General features: G+C 35.7%; 1 protein-coding gene across 1 annotated transcript in view; it reads right to left on the reverse strand.

Annotated features, from left to right (window-relative positions):
- The window catches only part of LOC135778574 (uncharacterized), a 207,558-nt gene that overhangs the window by 76,653 nt on the left and 112,270 nt on the right, over positions 1-18,635 (reverse strand). Inside the window, exons 5-6 of the mRNA XM_073812961.1 lie at positions 5,407-5,433; positions 2,119-2,145 (exon numbers count right to left, since the gene is read on the reverse strand). Coding sequence (XP_073669062.1) covers positions 2,119-2,145; positions 5,407-5,433 — 54 coding nt within the window. The remainder of the gene's footprint in view (positions 1-2,118; positions 2,146-5,406; positions 5,434-18,635) is intronic.

The following is an 18,635-nucleotide window of genomic DNA, read 5'->3' on the forward strand; positions in this document are numbered from 1 at the left end:
GAGCATATTTCCAAAATAAGTGGAGTGTCCCTTTAACTGAGTAAGGTCATGTCAAAGATTGACATCACATCAATGTGAAATCAATGACTGAAATCAAACTTTGATGCTCCCAATCTCATATTTAAATTCTGAGACTTTAGCCTGGATTTCATATACATCTATTTCTCTAGTTGATCATGAACATATACTTTGATGTGCAAATAAATATGCTATCAAAGTGGATAATTCAGTTAGGCCATAATTACACCTAGGGTTCAACAGGAGGATGCAGGGCCCCTTGGGAGTCTGTGGTGGTATCATCCAACAAATATTGTTTAAATTAAAAATATTTTGGGGGAAAATGAAATTAGGCATCAAACTAAAGGAATTAATAGACTCATAAAAAAATTAAACTTGACAAAAACAAACATTGAAAGCTATTCAGCACATTTACAATGTTAACAGTATGTGACTGTGCAGACTGATCTCACGGAAAGTTGTGTTATAGTCACAAACAATTTGATAATTTTTTTAATGTCCATGGCACGAAATTCAGCTATTTTCGTGCCTTGAGCACAAATGTCTTTTTCGAGTCACTCGCACAAATTTCTATAAATAGTTTTTCTTGTCCGTGGCACAACTTTCTTTTTTGTTTCATTTTATCTATTGTTTTCTCATAGTTTTTTTCCTATTTTCCTACCGTTGTCGCTTGGGGTTATATCACTTTCTGTTACATTTTTAGACATCCTAATCAAACCCCAACTCTAACCCCAACTCCAGGCCAGAATCGTTTTAAACGTGGAAAAAACACATGTAGAAACCAATACATAAAAGTACATCCTTACCCAAAACCCTAAGCGACAATAATTTAAAAATAGGAAAAGAAGAGAAAACCATACATAAAATGACACGAAAAAGAAAGTTGTGCAACGGACACAAGAAACTGTTTATAGAAATTTGTGCGAGTGACACAAAAAAGACATTTGTGCTCAAGGCACAAAAAAAGCTAAATTTCGTGCATGGACACAAATAAATTAATCACATTTTTTGTGACTATAACACAATATAAATATATAAAATATAATTTGATTATCTTTGCTATGTAAACAATCATACCAAAGTATGTATATTCAGTCTTAATTTGATACATATACTGGGGGTCCTTGCTTTTCCTTTTTAACCAAGGGGTGCTTTACCTGAAAAAGGTTGAAGACCTCTGCCCTTAAGTATCAATCTAAACTAGAAACATGCAAAAATGACTGATCACAAATTTTTTTTCAGTCACATCAAATCTAAATATATGTCACTAAAATATTAAGCCTTACAGTAAACATCATTATGGTTGTATTCAAAAAGTTAACCTGCTCCCATTTGAGCTGTGACCCGGTTAAAGTCTACCCAAGATGATGATGGATACAGAGAAAATTCACCAAATTACAGAGAAAGATCAGAAAAGGAAAAAGCACATAATGAAACAAACTTTATAGAGAAATAATCTGGATAGTTGTTTTGTGTTAGAGCGTAGTTGTATTTTGCCCAACTGGAAAGTGATAATTTAAACTCGGCACACATGCAAGCATACTGGAATGAGATATGCAAGTGATTTATTTCATAATCTGCCAACTGTAGCAAAGCGCGCTTTTCATAATCATCCTTTAAGAAGTGTGAATTTATCAAGCTGTCAAGCAACCGAGCTGGAAATAATTAGGATTTTTTTGAATGAGCATTTAGTCTAAAGTGCTCGTATGTCATCGTGAAGTCACCGAATGTTGGGACCTGACTCTGGTAAAAAAAAAACTTCAGTTACAGTATATGAAATTGCAAAAGACTCAGTTTTGTTTGTTTGGACTTCTTCCATAACTGATATGACCCTCTTAAGTTAAAGCCAGAAGGTCTCTGATGGATTGCAGGCGAGGTATTGAACTTTCGAAACAGTTCCTTCAAGGTGTTTATGGTTTGGCCTTTCCAAGACTTATTCACACACTCTGTTGAGGTTCTGTTGAGCTTGGCAAGCCCGACTCAGCACTGTCCACAAAACCCCATGCATCTCAAACATGCTGCCCACAAGTTCATATGGGAGACATAACACACATTCTTTCAGTCATCGGAACCGAACATGCATGAAAAAAATCCACATACCCGTGGTCCCTGATCGCCTTGATCGCCCTATAAAAAATAAAGTGAGAGAATAAAATTTGTGTAACATGATATTTAGATAGACTGAGTGTAAAAGCACAGTACAGCACCATTGTGATTTAAAACACATTGATGATGAAAGTTCATACCCACGGCCTCAAAAATGCACTGCGGTTGAGAGTAAATGACTTACGATAACAAACTGATACGGACAGAGTTTACAAAAGGAGTGAGTGGGGCGTGTATGTACAGTATGTGTATAGTTTTGGTTAAGGAAAGCAAAAACAACCATATTGAGTTTTTTGTTAAATTTGGTCCCTTGCATTTGTTTCAGTTACATTATGCAATCTCAAGCCGTCATGCTTATATAGTTGTCATCCGTATAAATGGAAATCGAGTTAGAAAGGAACCACAGTAGGTACTAGGTAAAGTCTCTCTCTCCAAAAGCAAAGCAGAGACATTTAAACCGTTTTCCAAGACCCATACAAAAGCATCTATTTTTCAAGGATCACCATGGTACACTTGTACAACTGTACCGCTTACCGTTTGGACACGAAATCACAAATTCAAAGATACTTGGCTTCAGAAACATTAATTTTTTTATTTACCATAAAAAAGCCCACCCAGTCGTTCTTATACCATGACCAAGTAGGCATGTGACTCCAGAGCAACTGCATGAAAGCAATGTTTAGTTTGATGACTCCTTTCTTCATATTTTGGCTTAGGAGTCTGAGACAAATGAGGTGCATGGCTGTTGGGCTGGAATCCCTTCAGAGAGCAGTTTACATGCGATTTGTGGATTTGCGGTCACCGTTACGGCAAACACTAAATGGTAGCGACTGGGGTGCGGAGAGCCATGAACCTCTAAACGGGTGGATCCAATTTGGAAATGCTGTCCGTTTTCCGCTTCTTGCTTAACTTAAATGCAAGCCTGGATTTCCAGACAATTGTATAATTGCCTGGACTCCATGCATTATCAAACAAGTATTCGTTCGGTCCTTAAAAAGTCAAATGTGACTATTTTAAACACAATACTTTTGGTTGATCTTCTACATTGCTTAATTGAAGCAACTGATGAATATCAATATTTTACCAATGGGCCCAGCTGTTACTTATACCCATAGTGCAATGTGTTGCACGGACCAACATTTTGTACATTTGGATAGGCCCTTTATTTTATGTGTTTCTGCTGTGTATAATCTTACAAAAATGTATAATCTATGTCAGGGCTAGTCAACAGGTGGCCCGCGGGCAAAATGCGGCCCTCCAATCATTTTTACCTGGACCACCGGACATCTTTGTCTGATTTAAAATCAGCGCGGATACCGCTGATAAACCGGAAATAGAGTCGAAAAGGGGCCAACCATCTGCAGGTGCATCAATTAACGAATCCAATTTGAGCTTTGGATGTAAATAAAAATAAACCTGTGTGACTACAACGCATGTGACACACTGACCGGAAGTGATGTTTTTCAGTGCGTCCCAATCAAAAACTGTGTGCAAGGTGTAAATTATTAATATTTTTTTGTTAAACTCTATCAGTAACACTTATATCCTAACCCAAACGCTTACTGATGAGTAAATTATTAACTATTATTATTAACTATAAATATATTGAACTTCTCTCTCATGTTGTCAGGGATTTACAATTAAACTGAAATTTCATTACGATTGCCACTAGGGGGCGAACTCCGACAGTCTCATCCGAATGTGGTACACAATGGAAAGGCAGTTTAGCCTATATATATTCTTTAACATATAAAAAAGAAAACTGGAAGTGCAGTATTAGTCATTAGAAGAAGACTAGCTATATAATGTGAATACTTGCAACAATTTATGAAAGTTAAACAGTTATAAACAAAAGAAATTTAAGAGCTATGCATAACATTAGGCTATTGCAATGTTAAACTGCAATTGTTATTAAAATATTTAAAAAGAAAATATGAGTTTTCAGTAATTAAAAGGTAAAATACTGGATACAGAAGTGTGCATCTTAGTTGAAAATGCATGTTTTTAATATATATCCATTAACAAAAAGTAACAAAAACAACATAAGTTATAACATATATAATAAAATAATAATAATAATAATAAATATAAATAAATATAATAAATACATATATAATAAATATAAAATTTATATATATATATATATATAAAAAATAGGTAAAAGTTTGGCCCGCATAATATTTATAATTTTAAAATCTGGCCCGTGAAGAAGAGTAGTCGAAGACCCCTGCTCCATGAACAAATACTAACAAGATGGCTTCGGATAATGGGAAAAACAAGTGAGACGACTTTCAGACAGCTTGTGGTTTTCTCGTCATGCTCTATCTACAATGCAAAGCGACGCCGCCATCCAGCCGTCGTATGCGAGGAACCTCAGACACTTGCATGGCTTTAATCTTTCTGCACTAGATTGGTACTGATTGGTCGCCACCCGTATGGACTAATAAAGACGCAATGTGGTAATTTTTGGTTGGCATCTGTTTTTCAGAAGGATACTCCGTGAAGCGTTAAAGCACTTCAGCCTAGGGCCGGGTGGAAAGGCATTAATGTAGTGCACTGTGGATTTGTGAACGCTGTGGGGTTTTTGATATTCGAAAATAAGCCTTGAGGTCACGGCCACTACATATGCAATAAATGACTTCAGAGTTCCATTCAAATCAATTCCTTATGGAATTAAATCTAATTAGGAACAAAGTGAAGAATAATTTGGTATTACATCAGAATGCTTACAGCTGGGAATAGAGAAATAGTCAGTATGTGTGATATTTAATTCCATTGAGAATGACATCAAACCTTTTTGGGACCTTCTAGAAAATGACATGGGACCTTTTTTATTGTATTTTGTTATATTTTTCTTTTAAATTTATGTTTGCTTATTCAGCTACACTCTAAGAAATGCTAGGTTATTTTTAACACTTTGGGTCAAAATAGGGATGGACCCAACCCATTGGGTTGTAATTTAAGATATGCTGGGTTGTTTAAACCCATTGCTGGGTCAAATATAAACATTTTCTGGGTTAATTTAACGGTGTTGAAAATAATAAAGCATTTTTTAGAGTGTATCCTCTGCCCAGATACTCATCACCTTTGAAACCATGACAACTAATATTAAATGATATTTGTGAAGTTTTAAGAAAAAAAAATGTAATACAAAGGTACTGTAAATGAATAAACAAATGTGCTTATTGCAGAAGCTACTTTTAGTTTTGTATCAAGTATATTGTAGTATACTGTACACATACTGCACTTTTACACATAGCAAGTGTTATAAAAAGTTCTTACCTTTTCGCCTTTTGGACCAGGTGGACCCTAATAAGGAATTAAAAGAGAATACAATAAAAAAGTTAAAAGCTTAAACTTAAAATCGCTGGAAAATTATTAACAATTATTTTTATATGTATGTGTATATATATATATATATATATATATATATATATATATATATATATATATATATATATATATATATATATTTATATATTATTTAATAATATTTTATTTATTACACATAATACACATGCAAATATATTATCCAAACACAAACTTTTATTTTGTATGCAATTAATCACGATTAATTTTTTGACAGCCTTATCAACAACACCTACATATTTAGATATGTGACCCAGTCTGTGAAAACCCTGTGCTTAAGTAATTTTTGATCATGTACTGTTTTCAACATGAAATCAGTAAGGAATAATTGACGACCGGTCATTGAATTATTCTACATTAATGCACACTTATTTCATATAATTCAAAAGATCGGAGTCAATTATTCTGCTATACAGCACCACAGTTACCACAAACATTGCTTTGGTGGTTATTTTAAGACTTTTGACAGGTCAGGTGTGTGTTTATTGAAAAATAATGCATACCTGTGGAACATTTCTCAACCAATCAGAATAAAGCATTAATTAGCCCATAGTATAATCCCACATAAAAGAAAATCCTGTAAAATATAGCCTTGCTATATTTAATATTGAGTGAGTAAGGCCATGTCAAAGATTAAACTCGCAACACGCAAAAGGGTCACATATAGATTGCATCTTAGAAAACTTACAATGCACCTGCTTTTTAACACAGGTTTGTGTTTCCCATTAAGGATACACTAACAGTGTTATTGTGAAATATTTCTCCACTGAGTCAAATGAGCTGATAAACCTGTGCCACACATACTGTAATGGTAATAAAATCTCTCAGGGTTTATCAAATAAGTTTTACTCCAAACTTTTGGAAAAAAAGGATTGGGTCCAAAAAGTCAGGTGATGAAGTCTTTGTTACACTGTTAGACATTTCTGTAATTTTTACAGTTATTTACTGTATATCACCCAGTATAATACTGTAAACTATTTATACAGTACATAACTGTAATTCGCGTTGCATTTTGGGAATTTTCGGTGACATCATACATCATATACAGTAATCTACTTTATTTTTGAAAATTGCTGTATGCTACTGTATATTTTCTAACAGTCTTTTGGCGGTATTTTCCTTATTCACACAAATCCTTATTTTATTTTTCTCAAAATCATCATTTTTGACAATTGTATACACACAGGCGTTGACTTATTTTAGCTAAGGAACCATGTAGCAGCACAGGTGTTCAGAGGACCGATTTCAGGTGTGCACATAAACTGAAGAGTTTTCAAACAAGCCTTTCCCTGGACCCTGGGACAGCGGCGCTTTTCAGTTGAAGATACACGAGAGGAGAGACTGAAAAAAGACCAGCAAGGTAAAATAATCTATATAATTTATTTATTATCAGACCCGCGGTTGTTGTGTACACGAACGGGACATTTTAAAACCGTTAACCGGACGCGTTGCTTAACGTATAACGGTAGTATTAGTTTGCAAAGTCAGTATAAACCAAATTAATAAATCATACTATGTGTATGCAAGCCTACGAGCACACGCGATGCGTTAAATTATACGCTAGTGTTTTCCTTTTATAAAACTATTATGAAGAAATGCTTAACGTAGCCTAATGTATACGTCAATGATATGAAAAGATCAGATTTAACGTTACCTGAGAGAATAATTTATTAGTATAAAAGCATATTTAACAAAGTACCCTAAATTACATGAAGCTGGGAGGAAAACTCTAAATGTGTAAGTTACCACGTTGTGTTTATATTCTCATCCGCTTGGCTTTACCTGTTACATAAATTATGCGTTATTAATAAGGTGTATAACTACATTTTATCTTTCAAATTCGTTAAACTACGTTAAGCATTTTAGCGTATGTTATGTGTGTGTGGTGGCCAATCGGAAAAACATTATATTTTAAATGTGAATATGTTTAAACATAAATGCTGAAACCTTATTTGCATAAAATAAAGTTTTTTGTTTTGTATTAAATTGCTTTTGAGGACAAGGTAGCTGTACAGTAAATATTCAGCCTCGATCAGAAAACCACGTCCCACTGTCATAACACACAGACCTGTGGCCATGTGTAGTGATTCGAGTAGAGTACATCTACTCTGGTTATCATTCCAAAACAGTATTTACTGAAAAATATGAGTGTTTAGCATCATGTATTAAATGTGTTAAATATGTCCTTTTTTCCCTGCATTTATTCTGCTGTCTAAAATTCTTTGGGAGGATAAATTAAGGAGGATGTAACAAAATACACTGCAAGAACTGGAGTGAGGATGAAGAGGACAACAGAATATCCATCCTTTCTTCACCACCTCACAGAGTTTGAGTGAAACAACTTGTATTAGGTGAGACACTTCTCAATAAGATACAGTATGTGCTGCATATATGGGTTAGTTAGGTCTCCCTAATTAACTATCAGCTGTAACAAACAGTACTGTAAAAAACTGTGGTTCAAAATAATTATGACCATCTTTCTTTTGCTTACAGGACTCACAGGATTATTTTATGACAAGACTGATTATTTTATACCAGAAGTATGGTATTTTTTTGAAGCTACTGTATTATTTCTTATGACAATTCATTTTGATGTGCATTCAGAACTGTAAGTTGGTAAGTACATTTACTGTATTTACTGTAAGTAAAGGCTAAAGAGTATATCTCCTCTAGTTCTAAGTTCTAGTTCTAAGTTTTAACAACGTTCCCAAAGGTCCCAATAATGTTAAGCCAACATAAAAGTGTCCAGTTTTTAAATTGTTTAGGAATGTTTCTTGATTGTGCGAATGTTAGAGGAATGTTACATTTTATTTTCAGACAATGTCATGTTTAAATGTACTCACAATGTTTAAAACACATGTTTAGTATATTTTATGAATGTTTATATGCAATATTTTAACAGAACATTAAGAAATAATGTTTTACAACAGTTTGTAAATAATATAATGTAATGTTTTTTTATCATTACAAGCAAAAACAATCATAACGTTATTTGGAACTTTGGGAACTTTCAAGGAACATTCTTAGACCTTTCTCTGTGGTTGAGCATTGTGTTAGCATCATAAAATGCAATGGGTTCAAACAAGGGAATGCACATGCTGATAAAAAATGTATACTTTGCATTGCACTGTATGTTATTTGCCTTTTTCTGTAAATGTGAAGATAAATGTAAAGACAGACAGTCATTGTTTCATTTTAAACCAGTTCTATTTTAAGAGAACTTAACTAGACTAAATAAAATGGTCACAAAAAATTTAATGTTGCTATTATGATCCTGATTTTGTGGTGTTATGGGTTTTCTGGTTACAGTGGTAGTGGATCATGATCACCTCTCTAGCTTCAAAAGTAGGATGCAGAATGTATAACACCAAATCATTATAGCATAACTCCATGTAACTTGACATAATTTAAAGTCGTCTAAAGGCAGACATGATTGGGTGTGTGAAGTCCTATGCCAAAGACTCTCCAAATACTGCATCTACACATTCTTCCTGATGTGTATATTTTGTTGGTATATCCTGGTTGTTGCAGACCTGACCGTAAACTTGACTGTGAGCATCCTATCCATCAGGTATAGCTGTTTACTTGCATTACTCATTTAGAGAAATGATGGGTCAAAATTGATTATATGGATTATATTTTCATCACCCCTTTTTGTATGTCTTTGGGACACTTGAAATATATAGCATGTATAATGTGGAGCCATTTTATAATGCGGTCACAGACTACTCCCATTGTAACTGGAAAACCAAAGAAAATCATTGTTTAAATTATACAATTATAATTTTTGGATTAACTAAACCTGTAATCAGTGATATATGTATGTATGTTTATAATTTATGTTATTTTAAATGTATTAAATGAATTGTAATTTCACACAACTTCTTAAAGTATTTGTATTGTTTTAAATAAAGGCTTCAATATTTGAAATTGTCTCTTTGAATTAAATGTTAGCAGTATCTGTAGGTTAAAATGTAAAAATTAATTTTATCTAAAAATTATAGCTAATTTAAATATAATAAAAATGAATGTATAAAAAAATAAAAAGAATAGTAGTATAGTATACAGTAGTATACTGCAAACCTGGGTTTTTTACGGTAGCACACTGTATTACATATTTACAGTAGCATTTAAATACTGTAAAATGGAAATACAGTTTAGAACTGTAAATCTTATTTACAGTAGCCTACTGGCAACAGTGTTGCCAGTAGGTTACTGTAAAAATCCTTGAAAATATCTAACAGTGTATGTATGCAATGATAGAAATCTTCTAATAACCAGATGGGGACAAGCTGCATTTTGCCTATTGGCTTCACTCGAGTCTTCTAACCTAGACAAGAAGGAGCCCAGAGGTATACAGTACAGTAAATGCCAAGACACAAGCCAGCACTATATTCCAGACCTATTCATAAAACTGATGTCAATCATCACATTATCTATCCTATTTAACTATGCAAAATATTCAGGGCAACTTGTTTGATTAAACAGTTATGTCAAGGTAATAGTGTGGGCTACAGTTAATTTGTAAAATGATATTGATGTCTTACTGAATTGTTGCATAACAATTCTGATGGTATTTGTACTCAACCACAGCTCCAAATAACATCACTTTGCATCAGATGTAACCTTGAATATAAATTTTTTAAATAAACTAAAACACAAGGGCTGTGTTATAATGTTTTACTTGTTTATATATATAATTTAAATTAACATTTCTGGTATTTTCTGGTTTCAGCTCAGGGATTTAAATTTTTTAACATGCTGCCATTCATTGTGATGACCAGAGGGTGGTGCTATGGAGTAAAAAAGCTTCTTAAAATTTGAAACTTAGAAAAATATCAAAAAAAAAAAAAACATATGTATGAGTCTGTCTGTCTGTAGGACAGCTGAACTGCTGTTTTAGGGCATAAATGTGAAAAAGTGCATTTCAAAAGAGACAAATGACAACTGACAAAACATAATTGCACACAAACACGACAGCAGGTCAATGTAATGGTGCTCTGTTAGAAAAACTGGGGACCAGCACTAAAGAAAATATATAACAGGCAGTGGCATAGCGTCTGGGTATGCAGAGTATGCAGGTGCAAATGGGCTTGTATAATTTAAAAAGGTAGTCAATATTTTTTCTTTAATTTTTTACTTGAAAGGGTAGAATTCCCCCAGCTTTTAATAAAAAATTTTTTTTCAATTTAATTTTATTATTATTATTATGCATATCATGTGTAGTGATTTCTTATTTTTCCTTAATGTCTAATTTCTCCGTCATTTCTTGTTTGCGTTTTTTTGCACTCCGCGGCTGCCATAGACTACTACGCCATATTTTTTACATGACGCATCGCCGCGCCAAAAAAAGAAAACACAGTGTGATAGGTTACTATAGCGGCTATCTACACGAACATTAAGGATGGACAAATATAAACATAAAAGTGGGGCCTCAAAGAGAAAAGAGAAGGCAGAGAAGTTAGTCACGAGTCAAAAACTACCCAAAACATTTAGTTTTTCTTTATTTAAATCTACCCTTTCAAGTAAAAAATTAAAGAAAAAATATTGACTACCTTTTTAAATTATATGTTGTTAACAGACCTGCGTGCCACAGTTAACAGTGCCAACGGGCAAGAGGGGCTTTGGCTTAAGGGGGCCCGTAAATTTTTTTTTGCATATGGGCCCCGGACTCACTTGCTACGCCACTGATAAACGAGGACTTACCAACAAGAATGGTCTGTGTTCACAAATCTGATAAAGTCTGTTTACTTAACATTAATGACAACATGATAAGTTATCAATCAGAATATCTCATTATGGTTTGTATGCACTTCATTAAGTATCAGGTTAATCATGAAGTCATTTACTTTATTATGAGTTACTCTTAAGTTATTATGACTAAAAGTTGGTTGGCTTAGATATGATACGAAACAGTCTATAAAACAAGCATCAAACCAACCCGAGTACAGGAATTTGCTAGCTCAAAATATTGGTTCAGTGCAGTAAATATGCATGCAATTAAGGTCTACTTTTCACCATCTCTGAACTGCTTGATTCATTGTACATAGCAAACTGTCTACAAAGGCACATTTTAAAATCCATCATCAGATACATCCCTTTTTGTGGGCTATCAATCAGTTGTGGGTTAACCTGCCGTTCTCATTATCCTATAATGATCTTAAAGAATATGTAGTGCTAAAATCTTACAACCAAAAAGTAGCAAGTACATCTTGTAATTCATTCGGAATCTCACAAATCGTTATCGTAAGTCATGACAGATAATAATTTGACATTATGTTCTCCACACTGTGAATTTGGTCGGGGTACCAAGAAAAACAATCTGTGCTTTCTGGTGGCACCTTTTAAACTATCACACATGTATTTTCCATTCACATATGTGAAAGTGGTAGCATCACGTTTCCTGCACATTCCTTTTAGGTACTGAGATTAAGTAAAAGAAAGGGTAATGCAGTCCATGTGACAAATAGCACCTGATTTATTAACCAGATGAAAATCTCTCCTGGATTGCTTATGGTGAGATTAGGCCTGTTTGGATGATAGAATCATAGAAAAATAAATGGATCGGACTTATAGTAAACGGAAATGGTCTGGAGGAAACCAAGCCCATTTGGGGCCTCAGTTGGACTTCAATGATCTTACGGCCCAGGCCCAGGAAAGACAAGCTGGAGACCCCCACAATGTACATTTAAAGAGGCTTTGCCTTTGTACTGATGGTACTGAGGCCAGTGGCAAGTGGTGATGGCAAACCCTTACCAGCTACAAAAGAGGAAGCATGTAAGATTTTGATGGCAGATCATAACTTATGGAACCCTAATAAAACAAGGGTGGCAATTGCTGTAAAACACAGTCGTAAAACAGAGTAATTTAGGCTGGCCTCCACCTTCTACGGAAATGCCATTGGACGACCGGCCTGTTTGATGTAAAACCGCAGAGGTGAAAGACGTTACCAAAACGTTAAATCGCCTGCCAATCTGCACTCATACCGTGAATATTATTGGCAGCTATAGGGTCACCTGAGCTGATTAATACAATTTAATGACAATCATATATGTTCACTTCATAAGAGCAAAGTTTGTGTTTTGAGTATTCAGTAGTCTACCTAAGAAGCCCCGTTAGTATTGTCAAGCATAAAGGTTATTAGCATGCGCTGGAAAAATTGATCGAATTCTCTAGTAAACAAGTCTATACATTATGATTCTTCACACAGCCTCTTGTTTTCCAGCACTGTGTAATGCAAGTGAATTAAATTTCGATTTAGGAAGATACTGACATAAACTTGCTATCTACTTAGCGGTTAGTTGAGATTCCAAATCAATATTAACTAATGCACAGAAGATGCTACTGCTGTCTTATGATGCTATTATAAAACACTCCATTGGTGCAGGGTTAATTGATTTTAGACAGACAGACAGAGAGGAAGACAGACAGACAGACAGACAGACATAAAGATAGATAGATACATAGACAGACAAACAGAGTGACATTAAAACAGATGGACGGACGGACAGACAGACAGACAGACAGACAGACAGACATATGGACAGACAGAGTGCCATACAGACAGACAGTGTGAAACACAGACGGACAGACAAAGTGACATATAGACAGAGGGACCGACAGAGTGCCATACAGACAGACAGGGAGATGGACAGACAGAGTGACATACAGACAGACGGACAGACAGACAGACAAAGTGACATACATACATACAGACAGACATATGAACAGACAGAGTGACATACGTACAGACAGACAAACAGACAAAGTGACACACATACATACATACATACAGACAGACAGACGGACGGACGGACAGACAGACGTATGGACAGACAGAGTAATATACAGACAGACAAAGTGACATACATACATACAGATAGACGGACAGACATACGGACAGACAGACAGACAGACAGACAGAAAGACAGAGTGACATACATACAGGCAGACAGAAAGAGTGACATACAGACAGACAGAGTGAAAAACAGACGGACAGACAGAGTGACATACATACAGACGGACAGACAGAGTGACATGCATGCATACATACAGACATAAAGCAAGACAGACAGACAGAATGACATACAGACAGAAAGAGTGACATACATACAGACAGACAAACAGACAGATGGACAGACAGAGTGACATAAAGACAGACGGACAGACAGACAGACAGACAGACAGACAGAAAGACAAAGTGACATACATACAGAGTGACAGACATACGGACAGACAGACAAACAGAGTGACATACAAGACATACAAACAGACAGACGGATGAACGGACGGAGAGACAGATGGACAGACAAAGGGACATACAGACAAACAGACAGAAAGAGTGACATACAGACGGACAGACAGAGTGACAGACAGTCAGACAGACAGAGTGACATTCATACAGACATACAGAAAGACAGACAGACAGAAAGAAAGACAGAGTGACATACAGACAAATGGACGGACAGACAGACAGAAAGAAAGAAAGAGTGACATGCGTACAAACAGACAGACAGATGGTCAGATGGACATACATACAAACAGACAGACAGAGTGAAAGACATACCGACAGGCAGACAGACGAACAGAAAGACAGACATGCAGGCAGGCAAACAGATGGACGGAGAGACAGTGTGACATACAGACAGACGGATGTACAGACGGACAAACAGAGATATTTCATAGATACAGACAGACAGAGTGAAATACAAACAGAGTGACAGACAGACAGACAGACATACACACACACACACACTGATAGATGCACCGATTATCTAATTATGAAATTTCAGTCTTAAAGAAATACAAAAGTATTTGATTTGTTAATGTATATGGCTTAATTTGTTAATTTTTTGTAAAACATTTTAGTAATTAAATACTTGCAGCAATTTAATTCTTTATAAGCACTGGAGTAGACAGAGCGATTGAAATTGTAAGAAATACCAGCACTGTCTAAATATCGAAGTAATAATATACTGCACTTCCCACAGTATCATTTAATTTTTCGAACAAATGAATCATCATTACATGAACACTCTAAGATCAGTGATGTAAATTCATATGAAACCTGCCTGGGAACCATATTTGGAGCAAGCTCACAAACAAAGTCCATCATTTAAGTATAATGAGAAGTGCTATTAATTGCTTCTTCATTCTCAGGCGGTTCCTGGAGAGAATTTACTGGTTAACCTCTAAACTGAAGATAAAACCATACATGGAACCCCCAAACCTGAGATATGAATTACTAAGATGAAAAAAGTCAAACAAGCACACACTGAGGTGACCATGAGAATCCCTTGATCATATTAGCAGTGCTATACAGGAAACAACCTCCAGTGGGAAAACCAATAGAGGACGAGGCTGTAAGTAATCAGAGCAGAATGGGCAGAAACGGATGACCACAAGCGGCTGGTGCTCATCGGTTGAATCCCAGTAAGGGAGGTTAGGCTAGGATAGGAAAACCACACTGGAAAACTGGATTGGGAACGTCATCTGGTTCTTATATCCACAGCCTATCATAATTACTTTGCAACATAAAAGCCTTAATGTCAACTACATGCATGCGTCGGTGCATCAGTCGATGAAGAGAAAAAAGTGTTTTGCACCGGTCATAAAAGCACTTGAGGATTCGGCACGCAGCCAGGCAAGTTAATTTTCTGGGTCACCTGGTAATTCAGGTGGCGTGGCCAGGGAGAGGCCTGTGAGCACTAATGAAGCCGGTCATTTTTCTGACAGGAAGGGCCGTTGACTGCGGGGAGCCCTCACTCAGCAGGCTCCACACTCCTGTGGTCTTCAAATTTATTGAGTGGCTTTAACAGATTTGTAAAAAACCTCATTAAAACCTATCAAACGAAACTGCCTGTTGCTAATGCTCTCATTATGAGCGCTACTTCAATATTAAACCTTTCGAAAAACGTTCATCTGTTTCCGCACTTGGCCCACTTAAATACAAGGAAAGATTTTAGGCGAAGATGAACAAATTCAGTAATGCCACACACGTGAATGCTATGCCCTCTCTTGATACCCCTGACTTAATCAGGGTATCGGTCTTGCTCTTCAAAATTATAGGCAGGGCGATGACTTAAACAGCTCGACACATTGCTCATAGCAATTTAAATGAAGGAACATTTTATCATTCACCACTGGATTTTGGGAAGATCTGGACAGCCTTTGTTGCAGAAATCTCAACCCGCTGTGTGTTTTTCTGCATCCTTGGAGAATGAAAATTCAACCCAAATACATGAAAGCGCATGCACGCAGCAGAGCGTTTCATCAAGGGCTCTTCAGTTAACAAAAGATAATTTCAGGGCCATACAAAGGAGCCATGGAAAGTCTATTTAAAGAAAAACAGCCAAGGGCTTGCCATTGATGCAGATAATACATTGCCATAACATTTACAGATTTCTATCTATTGCAGCTCTAGTACATGTAACACATTACAAAGTAATTATTTACAGTAATCTGATCAAAGATCACTTATATTGCACACTATACAGTAGGTTCAGTCATGGTGGAAGTAAAAATGAAAAGTTATGTTTGCCTTAAAGGATCTACAACATAAACAATGGCGAGAAATTACCTTATGAACAGCTTAAACTACAAACAGATGCTATGACTGTGCTTCCAATTTAAAACAGCAGTAGGTTCAGTTTTTATTTATTTTTGGGACGTTTTCTTCACTACTCAGTGGTTGTGATGGCAAACCTAACAAAAGCTCCGGATGGTCTGTTTTATCCTGTGAAATTTTACTCCAGTAAAGAAAATCCAATGATAGTGTCCAACTTTAATAAAATAAAACATACGGTAAAATAGTGAAACTGAGCATATGAACACAACAGTACAGTTACCGGTTTTTCCGGACTATAAGTCACACTTTTTTCATATTTTGGTGCGTCCTGGAACTTCTATTCAGGTGCGACTTACTGTATACGTCATAATTATTTCATATGAAAAGAAACCAATACAGTCTACAGCCACAAGAGTCCTCTCTCCTCCTGTATTTATGTAATTCAATGTATTCAGTGATGTGGAATGACTTTGTGACCTTTTTGAACTTGATTTGTTAACTTGTTGGTGTTAATTTAGCCTATTCAGCCTTCCAGGTATGTTCTATATGCTATTGTTTACTCTGTAAATATTTGTTTATGTTACTTTAACATGTAACACCTATTCAGCCTGCTGTTCTGTGCTATTGTTAAGTGCTATTGAATAACTTGCCTTTCCAGATTAAGGGCAATGCACGACGCAAGAGTCTTTTGCTAGTTTCAACCCAGCGCAATGATAATTTTCACGTTTAGCGCCATGATATTTATATAGCATATGCATTTGTGCCCAATTTTGTGCCCATGGGCATTCTGGTCTGAAAACGAGGTGTGTTCAATTGCATTGTTGGCGTGTTGCTATTTTGAGGCAATTAAAATAGACTACGCCATTGACCAACAAAAACCTGGTCTAAAGTCAATGGCGCAATATTGTTTTTGTTATTTAATGAGCGCGTTTGTAATACGGGATTACAATGCACACTTGCTTATCACACACATGGATGTGCAGCAGAACACAACCCTTTTTATAATATGAAAAATGAAAGGATTGAAATGTAAAAGATTATTTTTAAGTCTCTTGGACAAAAATAAGGACCGATTATGAGACGTAAGAAGGCGTAACGAGCTGCTTCCCTGTAAGTAAATAAATGTTTTGCTTTAAACAAATGCAAATATTGCATCAATTTGTAAATATTTTTTTTAATGCTTCCCATAGATTTATTGTATATGATGACTTTGTACCTGTGGATATGGTGAGATGAAATTTTTTTAAAGTAATGCTTTTTAAAAACTCATGGCACTGTCCGAGTGCTAAAATGGCACTCCGCACGTTTGTAAATTCTTTATCTCCTGTTTGTTACAACTAAAGTACTTTTAGAGTACAAACCTTTTCTTACATACTTGTAAATTATTTTTTGATGATGTTGGATAGTCATACATTTAAAGCAATTAAAAGCCTGCTAATTATACTTCCATGACTGAAAGAAAACGACATATTTAACATTAATCTTAAACTGGGGATCTTCTTCCTCCGCTTAGTTTTTCAGTTTACAAAGTCCGTCATCTAAATAGGGATAAGACATAGTGCCAGAGCAACTGGCTTTTAAAGGGGATGAGAGATAAGAGTCTCATTGGTTTATTGCACGTTATGCCCAAAACACACCCATTACTCATTAAAAGAATAGGAACAATCCTTTTCGACCGTGCGCACGACGCACAAACCATTTTTCCCGTCGTTAAATTAGCAAAAGTGGATTTGGACATTCCAGTTTAGACCATGCGTCGTGCGCTTTAGACCATGCGCTTAGATAGTTAAAATCAGGCCCTTAATGTCTGTTCTTCAAAGATGTATAGTCCAGTGCGACTTAAACGCATTAAACGCACTCCTCTTCAAAACGCATTTTTGACTGATGCGACTTATACTCCGGAGCGACTTATAGTCCAGAAAATATGGTACTCATAAAGTAAACACAGGCAGAAGTACCATATAGCTACATGCACTCTTAAAGTTGCAATGTGCAATTTATAAAAGGATCTCTTGACAGAAATTCAATATATTATACATAACTATATTATCAGTTGTGTATAAAGACCTTACAAAATGAACTGTATTGTTTTTATTATCTAAGAGCCGTTTTATCTTCATACACCGCAAGTCCCCTTAAATGGAAGTCGCCATTTTACGGCGTCATATTTCTACCATAAACGGACAAACTATAGAGTGTGTTCTGTCACTACGTTGTCTCAGATCACGACATGTTTGTACTGTGGTGGCTACCGTAACTATGCGTTTCGAAAGAGAGGGGTAAGCTGTGGACTGAGCTGTTGGTTGCAATTCACAGTCACTAGATGCCGCTAAAAATCTATACAACTGACCTTCGGACATTCACATGTTTGCATGTGAAAATGTTCATCAAGAACAAATCTATTAAGCCTCAGTGCTTTGTCCTGATTTGCAAACAGTAACAATTGGGACTGCTTTAGCAGCTAAAACTTCATGGGTTTAATTCCCTGGGAACACTGATAAAATATACTAAGTTGCTTTAGATAAAAGTATCAAAACCTAGCTAAAAATAATTTTGTGATTCACTAGTTTCTACA

Source organism: Paramisgurnus dabryanus, chromosome 2 (genome assembly GCF_030506205.2).
Source record: "Paramisgurnus dabryanus chromosome 2, PD_genome_1.1, whole genome shotgun sequence".
Classification (NCBI taxonomy): domain Eukaryota; kingdom Metazoa; phylum Chordata; class Actinopteri; order Cypriniformes; family Cobitidae; genus Paramisgurnus; species Paramisgurnus dabryanus.